This window comes from Ascaphus truei, chromosome 6, assembly GCF_040206685.1.
Source record: "Ascaphus truei isolate aAscTru1 chromosome 6, aAscTru1.hap1, whole genome shotgun sequence".
In the NCBI taxonomy this organism is placed as follows: domain Eukaryota; kingdom Metazoa; phylum Chordata; class Amphibia; order Anura; family Ascaphidae; genus Ascaphus; species Ascaphus truei.
Genome location: NC_134488.1, coordinates 20,394,962 through 20,409,584, shown reverse-complemented (window position 1 = coordinate 20,409,584; position 14,623 = coordinate 20,394,962). Strand labels below are relative to the sequence as shown.

Here is a 14,623-nt window from a genome sequence, read left to right as displayed (position 1 = left end):
GTGTTGCCATCTTAATCCACAGCTACCAGTAAGCCAGGTCTGCTAAACGGTCATTTGTGTAAATGCCTGAGACAGTGACACTGCAAGTAAGTAAAACGAGAGGTAACTCTCAATGTATTACTTCCTGGTAAAATATTTTATACATTTTATAATTATTTTATAAATAAATAAGTAAGTAATGTTACATGGAGTAGACCTGAAACGTGTGTTCTGTGCCTCCCTCCATTTGAGTAAATACTACTCGGACATAATTCTGCATTGAGGTAATGGTCATGTGCTGCCTGCTTTCCGAGTTTGTGTACAAATGGTTTTTGCTCTTGCAGCGTATTCAATAACAAAGCAGTATTTAGCAAACCCTCTAGTTATAAAGGTGTTCAGAGCGTATCTACATACCAATCTCACTGCAAACTGGGACCAGACAAAAAGCTTGAGCCCTAAGGCAGGGGCGAGCAAACTTTTAATGCCGGGCCCCCATTTTCATCCATGAAATTTCTCGGGGCCCCCCCTGCCTGATGCCAACAAAATCGCATGAAAAAAAAAAAAAAACCTTTATTAAACGGTATACAATGTAAATACAAATATGTCTAAATACTTACATATTTCAACAGCTCGCGCTTGCAAAATTACGCTGCGTCCACGCTGCTGCTGAGAGCGGTGACATCACCAACCATCCCAGTTTGCGCACCGCTGCATTCAATCACAACTCACACAGGCACAGCATGCATACTCAATCACTGCGCGCGCACACTCTGCAGACACTCTCGCGCACTGCTGCAGACACTCTCGCGCACTGCTGCAGACACTCTCGCGCACTGCTGCAGACACTCTCGCGCACTGCTGCAGACACTCTCGCGCACTGCTGCAGACACTCACTCACTGCTGCAGACACTCACTCACTGCTGCAGACACTCACGCACTGCTGCAGACACTCACGCACTGCGGCAAACACTCTCACGCACTGCGGCAGACACTCTCACGCACTGCTGCAGACACTCTCACGCACTGCTGCAGACACTCTCACGCACTGCTGCAGACACTCTCACGCACTGCTGCAGACACTCTCACGCACTGCTGCAGACACTCTCACGCACTGCTGCAGACACTCTCACGCACTGCTGCAGACACTCTCACGCACTGCTGCAGACACTCTCAAGCACTGCTGCAGACACTCTCACGCACTGCTGCAGACACTCTCACGCACTGCTGCAGACACTCTCACGCACTGCTGCAGACACTCTCACGCACTGCTGCAGACACTCTCACGCACTGCTGCAGACACTCACGCACTGCTGCAGACACTCACGCACTGCTGCAGACACTCTCACGCACTGCTGCAGACACTCTCACGCACTGCTGCAGACACTCTCACGCACTGCTGCAGACACTCTCACGCACTGCTGCAGACACTCTCACGCACTGCTGCAGACACTCTCACGCACTGCTGCAGACACTCTCACGCACTGCTGCAGACACTCTCACGCACTGCTGCAGACACTCTCACGCACTGCTGCAGACACTCTCACGCACTGCTGCAGACACTCTCACGCACTGCTGCAGACACTCTCACGCACTGCTGCAGACACTCTCACGCACTGCTGCAGACACTCTCACGCACTGCTGCAGACACTCTCACGCACTGCTGCAGACACTCTCACGCACTGCTGCAGACACTCTCACGCACTGCTGCAGACACTCACGCACTGCTGCAGACACTCTCATACTCTTGCACTGCTGCAGACACTCTCATACTCTCGCACTGCTGCAGACACTCTCATACTCTCACGCACTGCTGCACACACTCTCATACTATCACGCACTGCTGCAGACACTCTCATACTCTCACGCACTGCTGCACACACTCTCATACTCTCACGCACTGCTGCACACACTCTCATACTCTCACGCACTGCTGCACACACTCTCATACTATCACGCACTGCTGCACACACTCTCATACTCTCACGCACTGCTGCACACACTCTCATACTATCACGCACTGCTGCACACACTCTCATACTATCACGCACTGCTGCACACACTCTCATACTATCACGCACTGCTGCAGACACTCATACTCTCACGCACTGCTGCACACACTCTCATACTCTCACGCACTGCTGCACACACTCTCATACTATCACGCACTGCTGCAGACACTCTCATACTCTCACGCACTGCTGCACACACTCTCATACTATCACGCACTGCTGCAGACACTCTCATACTCTCACGCACTTTTACCTGGGGGGGTAGTACTCCGCATGCTCCGGTCCCCGTGTGAGGGAAACACAGGAAGAAGAGGGGCTGTGTGTGTGCAGGGAAGGCCCCGCAGGAGCAGAGACACAGCAAGGCTCTGTCCCCACAGCAAGGCCCGCAACAAACAGAGCAGGGAAGCAACATGGAGCTTGTTCAACCGTCCGTGCACAGCATCTGCCGGCACGCCACCTGCGCCCCCCTAAATAATCCTGCGCCCCCCAGTTTGCGCACCGCTGCCCTAAGGCATTTAACAAGCCTATCTTGCAACAAACGAACGCCTCAAGTTCAGGTTTAACCAATGTGACCAGGTTGTAGGGAAGCAGATTCCTTGAGATTAATAAGGAAATACGGTATGTGAGGCCTGTTGTATTAATGCATTTAACAATATTGCATGTTCTTTCTGTTTAAATAAACTGAAAGAAAAATGCGTGGAAATCTCCATGCAACAAACGTCTGGTGTGTAAATGAATGGAACCTCCCGAAGAATTATTTTGACGGGTTTAGTTTATCCATGGCCGCTACAGTACAGGCATACCCGACATTAACGTACACAATGGGACCGGAGCATGTATGTAACACAGACATACCCGACATTAACGTACACAATGGGACCGGAGCATGTATGTAACACAGACATACCCGGCATTAACGTACACAATGGGACCGGAGCATGTATGTAACACAGACATACCCGACATTAACGTACACAATGGGACCGGAGCATGTATGTAACACAGACATACCCGGCATTAACGTACACAATGGGACCGGAGCATGTATGTAACACAGACATACCCGGCATTAACGTACACAATGGGACCGGAGCATGTATGTAACACAGACATACCCGGCATTAACGTACACAATGGGACCGGAGCATGTATGTAACACAGACATACCCGGCATTAACGTACACAATGGGACCGGAGCATGTATGTAACACAGACATACCCGGCATTAACGTACACAATGGGACCGGAGCATGTATGTAACACAGGCATACCCGACATTAACGTACACAATGGGACCGGAGCATGTATGTAACACAGACATACCCGGCATTAACGTACACAATGGGACCGGAGCATGTATGTAACACAGACATACCCGGCATTAACGTACACAATGGGACCGGAGCATGTATGTAACACAGACATACCCGGCATTAACGTACACAATGGGACCGGAGCATGTATGTAACACAGACATACCCGGCATTAACGTACACAATGGGACCGGAGCATGTATGTAACACAGACATACCCGGCATTAACGTACACAATGGGACCGGAGCATGTATGTAACACAGACATACCCGACATTAACGTACACAATGGGACCGGAGCATGTATGTAACACAGGCATACCCGGCATTAACGTACAGAATGGGACCGGAGCATGTATGTAACACAGGCATACCCGGCATTAACGTACACAATGGGACCGGAGCATGTATGTAACACAGACATACCCGGCATTTACGTACACAATGGGACCGGAGCATGTATGTAACACACACATACCCGACATTAACGTACACAATGGGACCGGAGCATGTATGTAACACAGACATACCCGGCATTAACGTACACAATGGGACCGGAGCATGTATGTAACACAGACATACCCGACATTAACGTACACAATGGGACCGGAGCATGTATGTAACACAGGCATACCCGGCATTAACGTACACAATGGGACCGGAGCATGTATGTAACACAGGCATACCCGGCATTAACGTACACAATGGGACCGGAGCATGTATGTAACACAGGCATACCCGGCATTAACGTACACAATGGGACCGGAGCATGTATGTAACACAGGCATACCCGGCATTAACGTACACAATGGGACCGGAGCATGTATGTAACACAGACATACCCGGCATTAACGTACACAATGGGACCGGAGCATGTATGTAACACAGACATACCCGGCATTAACGTACACAATGGGACCGGAGCATGTATGTAACACAGACATACCCGGCATTAACGTACACAATGGGACCGGAGCATGTATGTAACACAGACATACCCGGCATTAACGTACACAATGGGACCGGAGCATGTATGTAACACAGACATACCCGGCATTAACGTACACAATGGGACCGGAGCATGTATGTAACACAGGCATACCCGACATTAACGTACACAATGGGACCGGAGCATGTATGTAACACAGGCATACCCGGCATTAACGTACACAATGGGACCGGAGCATGTATGTAACACAGACATACCCGGCATTTACGTACACAATGGGACCGGAGCATGTATGTAACACAGACATACCCGGCATTAACGTACACAATGGGACCAGAGCATGTATGTAACACAGACATACCCGGCATTAACGTACACAATGGGACCGGAGCATGTATGTAACACAGGCATACCCGGCATTAACGTACACAATGGGACCGGAGCATGTATGTAACACAGGCATACCCGGCATTAACGTACACAATGGGACCGGAGCATGTATGTAACACACACATACCCGACATTAACGTACACAATGGGACCGGAGCATGTATGTAACACAGACATACCCGGCATTAACGTACACAATGTGACCGGAGCATGTATGTAACACAGGCATACCCGGCATTAACGTACACAATGGGACCGGAGCATGTATGTAACACAGGCATACCCGGCATTAACGTACACAATGGGACCGGAGCATGTATGTAACACAGACATACCCGGCATTAACGTACACAATGGGACCGGAGCATGTATGTAACACAGGCATACCCGGCATTAACGTACACAATGGGACCGGAGCATGTATGTAACACAGGCATACCCGGCATTAACGTACACAATGGGACCGGAGCATGTATGTAACACAGACATACCCGGCATTAACGTACACAATGGGACCGGAGCATGTATGTAACACAGACATACCATTACCGTACACAATGGGACCGGAGCATGTATGTAACACAGACATACCCGACATTAACGTACACAATGGGACCGGAGCATGTATGTAACACAGACATACCCGGCATTAACGTACACAATTGGACCGGAGCATGTATGTAACACAGACATACCCGACATTAACGTACACAATGGGACCGGAGCATGTATGTAACACAGACATACCCGACATTAACGTACACAATGGGACCGGAGCATGTATGTAACACAGGCATACCCGACATTAACGTACACAATGGGACCGGAGCATGTATGTAACACAGGCATACCCGACATTAACGTACACAATGGGACCGGAGCATGTATGTAACACAGGCATACCCGACATTAACGTACACAATGGGACCGGAGCATGTATGTAACACAGACATACCCGGCATTAACGTACACAATGGGACCGGAGCATGTATGTAACACAGACATACCCGGCATTAACGTACACAATGGGACCGGAGCATGTATGTAACACAGACATACCCGGCATTAACATTAACGTACACAATGGGACCGGAGCATGTATGTAACACAGACATACCCGACATTAACGTACACAATGGGACCGGAGCATGTATGTAACACAGACATACCCGACATTAACGTACACAATGGGACCGGAGCATGTATGTAACACACACATACCCGACATTAACGTACACAATGGGACCGGAGCATGTATGTAACACAGACATACCCGACATTAACGTACACAATGGGACCGGAGCATGTATGTAACACACACATACCCGACATTAACGTACACAATGGGACCGGAGCATGTATGTAACACACACATACCCGACATTAACGTACACAATGGGACCGGAGCATGTATGTAACACAGACATACCCGACATTAACGTACACAATGGGACCGGAGCATGTATGTAACACAGACATACCCGACATTAACGTACACAATGGGACCGGAGCATGTATGTAACACAGACATACCCGACATTAACGTACACAATGGGACCGGAGCATGTATGTAACACAGACATACCCGGCATTAACGTACACAATGGGACCGGAGCATGTATGTAACACAGACATACCCGGCATTAACGTACACAATGGGACCGGAGCATGTATGTAACACAGACATACCCGGCATTAACTTACACAATGGGACCGGAGCATGTATGTAACACAGACATACCCGGCATTAACGTACACAATGGGACCGGAGCATGTATGTAACACAGGCATACCCGACATTAACGTACACAATGGGACCGGAGCATGTATGTAACACAGGCATACCCGGCATTAACGTACACAATGGGACCGGAGCATGTATGTAACACAGGCATACCCGGCATTAACGTACACAATGGGACCGGAGCATGTATGTAACACAGGCATACCCGGCATTAACGTACACAATGGGACCGGAGCATGTATGTAACACAGGCATACCCGGCATTAACGTACACAATGGGACCGGAGCATGTATGTAACACACACATACCCGACATTAACGTACACAATGGGACCGGAGCATGTATGTAACACAGACATACCCGGCATTAACGTACACAATGGGACCGGAGCATGTATGTAACACAGGCATACCCGACATTAACGTACACAATGGGACCGGAGCATGTATGTAACACAGAGATACCCGGCATTAACGTACACAATGGGACCGGAGCATGTATGTAACACAGGCATACCCGACATTAACGTACACAATGGGACCGGAGCATGTATGTAACACAGGCATACCCGACATTAACGTACACAATGGGACCGGAGCATGTATGTAACACAGGCATACCCGACATTAACGTACACAATGGGACCGGAGCATGTATGTAACACAGGCATACCCGAAATTAACGTACACAATGGGACCGGAGCATGTATGTAACACAGACATACCCGGCATTAACGTACACAATGGGACCGGAGCATGTATGTAACACAGACATACCCGGCATTAACGTACACAATGGGACCGGAGCATGTATGTAACACAGACATACCCGGCATTAACGTACACAATGGGACCGGAGCATGTATGTAACACAGACATACCCGACATTAACGTACACAATGGGACCGGAGCATGTATGTAACACAGACATACCCGACATTAACGTACACAATGGGACCGGAGCATGTATGTAACACACACATACCCGACATTAACGTACACAATGGGACCGGAGCATGTATGTAACACAGACATACCCGACATTAACGTACACAATGGGACCGGAGCATGTATGTAACACAGACATACCCGACATTAACGTACACAATGGGACCGGAGCATGTATGTAACACACACATACCCGACATTAACGTACACAATGGGACCGGAGCATGTATGTAACACAGACATACTCGACATTAACGTACACAATGGGACCGGAGCATGTATGTAACACAGACATACCCGACATTAACGTACACAATGGGACCGGAGCATGTATGTAACACAGACATACCCGACATTAACGTACACAATGGGACCGGAGCATGTATGTAACACAGGCATACCCGACATTAACGTACACAATGGGACCGGAGCATGTATGTAACACAGGCATACCCGACATTAACGTACACAATGGGACCGGAGCATGTATGTAACACAGACATACCCGACATTAACGATCACAATGGGACCGGAGCATGTATGTAACACAGATATACCCGACATTAACGTACACAATGGGACCGGAGCATGTATGTAACACAGACATACCCGACATTAACGTACACAATGGGACCGGAGCATGTATGTAACACAGACATACCCGACATTAACGTACACAATGGGACCGGAGCATGTATGTAACACAGACATACCCGACATTAACGTACACAATGGGACCGCTGCATGTATGTAACACAGACATACCCGGCATTAACGTACACAATGGGACCGGAGCATGTATGTAACACAGACATACCCGACATTAACGTACACAATGGGACCGGAGCATGTATGTAACACAGACATACCCGGCATTAACGTACACAATGGGACCGGAGCATGTATGTAACACAGACATACCCGACATTAACGATCACAATGGGACCGGAGCATGTATGTAACACAGGCATACCCGGCATTAACGTACACAATGGGACCGGAGCATGTATGTAACACAGACATACCCGACATTAACGTACACAATGGGACCGGAGCATGTATGTAACACAGACATACCCGACATTAACGTACACAATGGGACCGGAGCATGTTTGTAACACAGACATACCCGGCATTAACGTACACAATGGGACCGGAGCATGTATGTAACACACACATACCCGACATTAACGTACACAATGGGACCGGAGCATGTATGTAACACAGACATACCCGACATTAACGTACACAATGGGACCGGAGCATGTATGTAACACAGACATACCCGACATTAACGTACACAATGGGACCGGAGCATGTATGTAACACACACATACCCGACATTAACGTACACAATGGGACCGGAGCATGTATGTAACACAGACATACTCGACATTAACGTACACAATGGGACCGGAGCATGTATGTAACACAGACATACCCGACATTAACGTACACAATGGGACCGGAGCATGTATGTAACACAGGCATACCCGACATTAACGTACACAATGGGACCGGAGCATGTATGTAACACAGACATACCCGACATTAACGTACACAATGGGACCGGAGCATGTATGTAACACAGACATACCCGGCATTAACGATCACAATGGGACCGGAGCATGTATGTAACACAGACATACCCGACATTAACGATCACAATGGGACCGGAGCATGTATGTAACACAGACATACCCGACATTAACGTACACAATGGGACCGGAGCATGTATGTAACACAGACATACCCGACATTAACGTACACAATGGGACCGGAGCATGTATGTAACACAGACATACCCGACATTAACGTACACAATGGGACCGGAGCATGTATGTAACACAGACATACCCGACATTAACGTACACAATGGGACCGGAGCATGTATGTAACACACACATACCCGACATTAACGTACACAATGGGACCGCTGCATGTATGTAACACAGACATACCCGGCATTAACGTACACAATGGGACCGGAGCATGTATGTAACACAGACATACCCGACATTAACGTACACAATGGGACCGGAGCATGTATGTAACACAGACATACCCGGCATTAACGTACACAATGGGACCGGAGCATGTATGTAACACAGACATACCCGGCATTAACGTACACAATGGGACCGGAGCATGTATGTAACACAGACATACCCGACATTAACGTACACAATGGGACCGGAGCATGTATGTAACACAGACATACCCGACATTAACGTACACAATGGGACCGGAGCATGTTTGTAACACAGACATACCCGGCATTAATGTACACAATGGGACCGGAGCATGTATGTAACACAGACATACCCGGCATTAACGATCACAAGGGACCGGAGCATGTATGTAACACAGACATACCCCGCATTAACGTACGCAATGGGACCGAAGCATGTATGTAAAGCGAAAATGTACTTAAAGTGAAGCACAACTTTTTCCCACTTATCGATGCATGTACTGTACTGCAATCGTCCTATACGTGCATAACTGATGTAAATAACGCATTTGTAACAGGCTCTATAGTTTTCCCGCTTGCGCACAGCTTCGGTACAGGTAGGGAGCCGGTATTGCTGTTCAGGACGTGCTGACAGGCGCATGCGCGAGCTGGCGTTTGCCTATTGGCGATATGTCCTTACTCGCGAGTGTACTTAGTGAGTGTCCTTAAACCGGGGTATGCCTGTATGTGACTATCAAAGTGTAGATACAGTACACAACAAGAAATATACACAGGAGCATTCCACCCTGTAGGGAAAACAATAGGGTGACAAATTAACACACAGTCCAAGTGGAATAACCCCCCACTAGTATAAATCCATGAATGGTCAGGTGTCACAAGAAAACAAAGACATTAGTCTTTATGCCATTTCATATTTGTATTGAACATATACGATATCCAAAAATGCTTGCAGCAGAAAAATCTGTGCTGTACAATATTTGTAATAGAAAATGTACAGGCAATTTCAAACACAACAAATTACAGAAATAAAAACCATTCATACCAATGTAAGATATGGTCAAAATATACCAGGCTGACACCAGGGAAAGAGACTCAACGTTTGGGCCCAAAATGGCCCTTTGTCAAGATTCATGCAAGGCTCTATAGCAAATGTTCTTGTACTGTAAGATTTTTGGATTTGATATATGTCCAATACAAATATGATCTTACGCCAAGTACAGTATAATGACTGCTGTCTTTATTCTCTTGTGACGTATGTCACTTGTTGTTTTTGTTTTTAACACTCTTCCAGTGTTCCATATGTGATACAATGTGACAGAAGACATTCTGTAGTACAGCGACGCGTTCCATGTGGTTATATTGTAAAAGTATGGTTGATTCTGTTCTTCTTTGCCAGTAAAAGGTACAGCCACATACACGGCCAAATGGCACAAAATGAGTGATCTATTTAAAATAACACACCAGTCACACAGATTTCAGCCTTTAAACCGATCACTGCCATTGCTTTTAGGTTGTCCACTGCTAATAACGATACAGTCCCATTTGGGAACAAGTAATGGGATGGTACCGCTACTTGTATGCAACATGCCAAACACTCTCACTTTCTCTTTGTTAAAGTATCTCTCTTAATTGTGATCTCTCCCTTTCTGCTCTTACACCACAAATATAAGCACCTTTTGACATGTGTAAACCGAGCACGGTTGTACTTTTTTTTTTTTTTAAAGACCTTAAAGATTGTACATAACCAACCTTCAACCAATCAAAATACATTTTTGGAGATGTGGAACTCCAAGCAGCATCTTAACAACTCTGAGCTGCTCTGGCAGCGTGGTTGGTGCGAGAAGGCTGAATCTGAAGGGCTGGATATATGTCACATTTTCTCCTATGTATTAATTGCTGGGGCTATATAATGCTCTTACTGTATGCAAGCCTTTAGAACAATGTTGGCGCTGTCGATCCTTAGTGACAAGATCGTACATTCCAGTTGCCCGTGCTCAGGACACGGCCAAAGTAGCTACTCATAGGAGATTCGATTGTGTGATTTGTCGCCGTGTTTAGTAAGCAGATCATTGCAGAGTCGTGCCTTGGTAGGTCATTCAGCTCAGGTGTCTAACCACTCGACTGCCTATATGAGGAGCAGAATGGCTCTGAGAAACATAGCCCAGTCACGTCCTCTCTCATTCTCTAATATTTGCTTTCTCAGCCACTCGCTTGTTTGACCATTTCTGATTCTTTTCTCAGCCCCGTCCCATCCTTTTGTGTGTGTGATCCCTCTGCCTCTGGTGTTTATCGTCACATAGCCCTCTCTGTACACTTTTCTGTCTCTTCTACACGGCCTCTCTCTCCCTCCGCAGGATTATGAGAGCAAACTGCAGGCCCTGCAGAAGCAGGTGGAGACGCGTTCCTTGGCAGCAGAAACCACTGAGGAAGAGGAGGACGAGGAAGAAGAGGGTAAGGGCTGTTGATGTTTTCTGGGTTTATTTTTGTAAAAAATGTTAAGCATGGCAAGCGTTCCCCAGGGCAATGATACTAGAATCCTGTAAATATCAACCTGCTTGACTACATGGTACCATTGTTATAGTAGAAAGGACTATATTTGTGTTATCAATGAAGTTGTGGATGAGCAAAGTCCCTACGTCAGGGTTTCAGGATATCCCTGCTTCAGCACTGGTGGCTCAATCAGAGGCTCATTCTTCAACCGAGCCACCGATTTGAGCTACCTGTGCTGAAGCAGGGATATCCTGAAAACCTGACCTTTTGGTGACCCTTGATCACTGTTTGAATTTCCATTTAGACCTTCACAGTGGCCAACTTGTAATCCAAGTTTTAGGCCCCTTATTGTACAAGACATAATGTTGGGGTGTCCCGGGCATTTGCCATACTCTTTTAGGAAATGTATTTAAAAGTATTCTATGAAACAAAGAGCTTCGATGCAGATTTTTTAAGTCGCTACCAACGAGATGTTGCAATGAATGGATTGGGACGAGACTTCTTGCAGCCCTCATGGTTACAGGGACCTGTAGGGGTGTGCTCTCTGGTATGATCTTCTTTTACCCATTCAGGCTGCAAACGTCTAGCGAGTGCTCCCATTTCAGCAGGGACACTAGTAATACCTACTTTCTATTTCCCTTCATTACTTTTATAGGGTTAGTACCATTCAGGGGTTGAGCTACTGTCTTAACGCTCCCAATGGATGTCTTGTCTTCCGGCATTGTGCTAAAACACATTAAGCATGTGACAACAATCATGTTTAGCTACAATGTAATCACAGTGTGTATATAAATCCTTCCACGTGGCATATTCTGCTATGAACAGGTTGCTGCTGTTTGCCGTCCTTCAGTTGTTCTTTGTTAGCGCCCGTTTCCTCGGTTAAGTTCACCATCTGACCTGTGTCCTGTGCTTGCAGTTCAATGGACGCAGCATGAGTTTGAATTGGCGCAGTGGGCATTTAAGAAATGGAAGCATCACCAGTTCACCTCATTGCGGGACCTGCTGTGGGGTAATGCAGTGTACCTGAAGGAAGCCAACGCCATCAGTGTGGAGCTGAAGAAGAAGGTGAGAAACCGCTCTCTTCTATGTGAGTATGCTGGAAAAAGAAAGTATGATGTGTTATTTGGGAAAGAGTTGGTGTATAAGTACCAGAGATCTTTGTGTGTGTGTGTGTGTGTGTGTGTGTGTGTGTGTTAGTGTTACAAGGACTTGTATATGAGATGCAAGACTGTGGCACATATTTACTAAGCAGTGCTATTCCAAATGACATATTTCGATGCTGGAAGAGACCATCCAAGTGAAAGGGCTGTAAGGTGTGTCATCATGCAACAGAATAACACCACTTCCTAAATGTGGGCCTGTGTGTTAATGTGTTTGAGAAGCTTTTGAGAAAGTGATGGGGTGTGTGTGTGTGTTTGTTTGTGACACGCGCGCATGCGATTGTGTGTATGATGGAGAACAGTGGGCTGTATGAGTTTGTGTGTCAGAATGAGAAGTCTGTTGGTGTATGTGAGGGGGGGAAGGACAATGCAGCAGAGGGTTCTGTGTAACTCAGCGCGGGACTTGATCCATATTGCAAGAGGGCTGTGAATGGAATCTGAATGGGCATGGTTAAGGTTAGAGAGCAGTGTGCATGCATGAGTTAGCCTCCCTTTCCAGCCTTGCTTCCTTGGAGCATCATGATCTCCTCATTCTCTCACATAGGTTCAGTTTCAGTTTGTGCTGCTCACAGACACTCTGTACTCGCCTCTCCCTCCCGAGCTGCTGCCCTCTGATTATGAAAAACTCCCAGAGGATCTGCCTTTTCCCCGCACAGTGGTTGCAGTTGAGGTGCAGGATGTAAAAAATGGAGCCACACATTACTGGTCACTGGAAAAACTCAGGTATGTGTGTCTGCCCACGGAGATCCATTCTCTGATACATACATACATACATACATACATACATACATACATACATACATACATACATACATAGAGAGAGATCTACTTTCCAGTGTTCAGAAGCCCTCTGCTTCAATGAATTACAATGCAATTTTGTTATCTAAGGCCACGCTTATAGTGACGGCGACGCAACATTGCCCGAAAACAAATACATTGCCGCCGCGTGCGCTTATAGTGCGCGCGCTGTCGCGGAAACTGGAAGACACCAAAATTTGATTTTTCAAGGGCTGTCGCGTCCCGTCACGGCTCTTGAACAAATCAAATTGCCGGAATCCCGCCGCCTGGCGAAACATAACTTTCACCGGTGGTGACGGGTGACAGCACCCGCCGTGTCGCTATCGACGGCACTATAGGCGCGGCCTAATGCACAGGAGAGTATCGGTTGTCTTGAGGCCACATTGTGCAGGGGGGAAAATGTAAAAAGGAGGAGCGGCTCAGTGAGTAGAGACACTGACTGTAAACATTGATACTGAGTTTGAGTCGGGGGAACCTGATTCAATTCTCCTTGTGACTCCTTGTCAGCTCGAGCCACTGATTGAGCCACCAGTGCTGAAGCAGGCATATCCTGGACACCTGACCTGTCATTGAGGACTGGAGTTGGCCATCGCTGTTATAGATCTTGATCACTATCCCCCTGTGTCTGTATATAGGATCTGCAACTTGTACATGTAACCCTTTTATCTCCATGTGCCACTTCAGTGCTCGTGTGCACATAATCGGTCTCGTGCACCTCTATGCTTGCAGTAGAAATGAAAGCCACTGCAGTAGTTGGGTTACCACCAGATAATCTCTTACTTAAAGGAGTGAAAAAGATAAAATGTGCACAAGCGCTAAAGACTAAAACACCAGTGTGACAATTGCAAAATATATATATATATAAAGGCTG

At 47.1% G+C, this 14,623-nt stretch overlaps 1 protein-coding gene across 27 annotated transcripts in view; it reads left to right on the top strand.

The window, feature by feature from the left end:
* Window positions 1-14,623, top strand: part of KIF1B (kinesin family member 1B) — a 160,332-nt gene that overhangs the window by 114,405 nt on the left and 31,304 nt on the right. For all 27 annotated transcript variants that reach the window (XM_075603520.1, XM_075603523.1, XM_075603519.1 and 24 more), the window contains 3 exons: window positions 11,659-11,755; window positions 12,711-12,859; window positions 13,499-13,677. In XM_075603520.1, coding sequence (XP_075459635.1) covers window positions 11,659-11,755; window positions 12,711-12,859; window positions 13,499-13,677 — 425 coding nt within the window. The remainder of the gene's footprint in view (window positions 1-11,658; window positions 11,756-12,710; window positions 12,860-13,498; window positions 13,678-14,623) is intronic.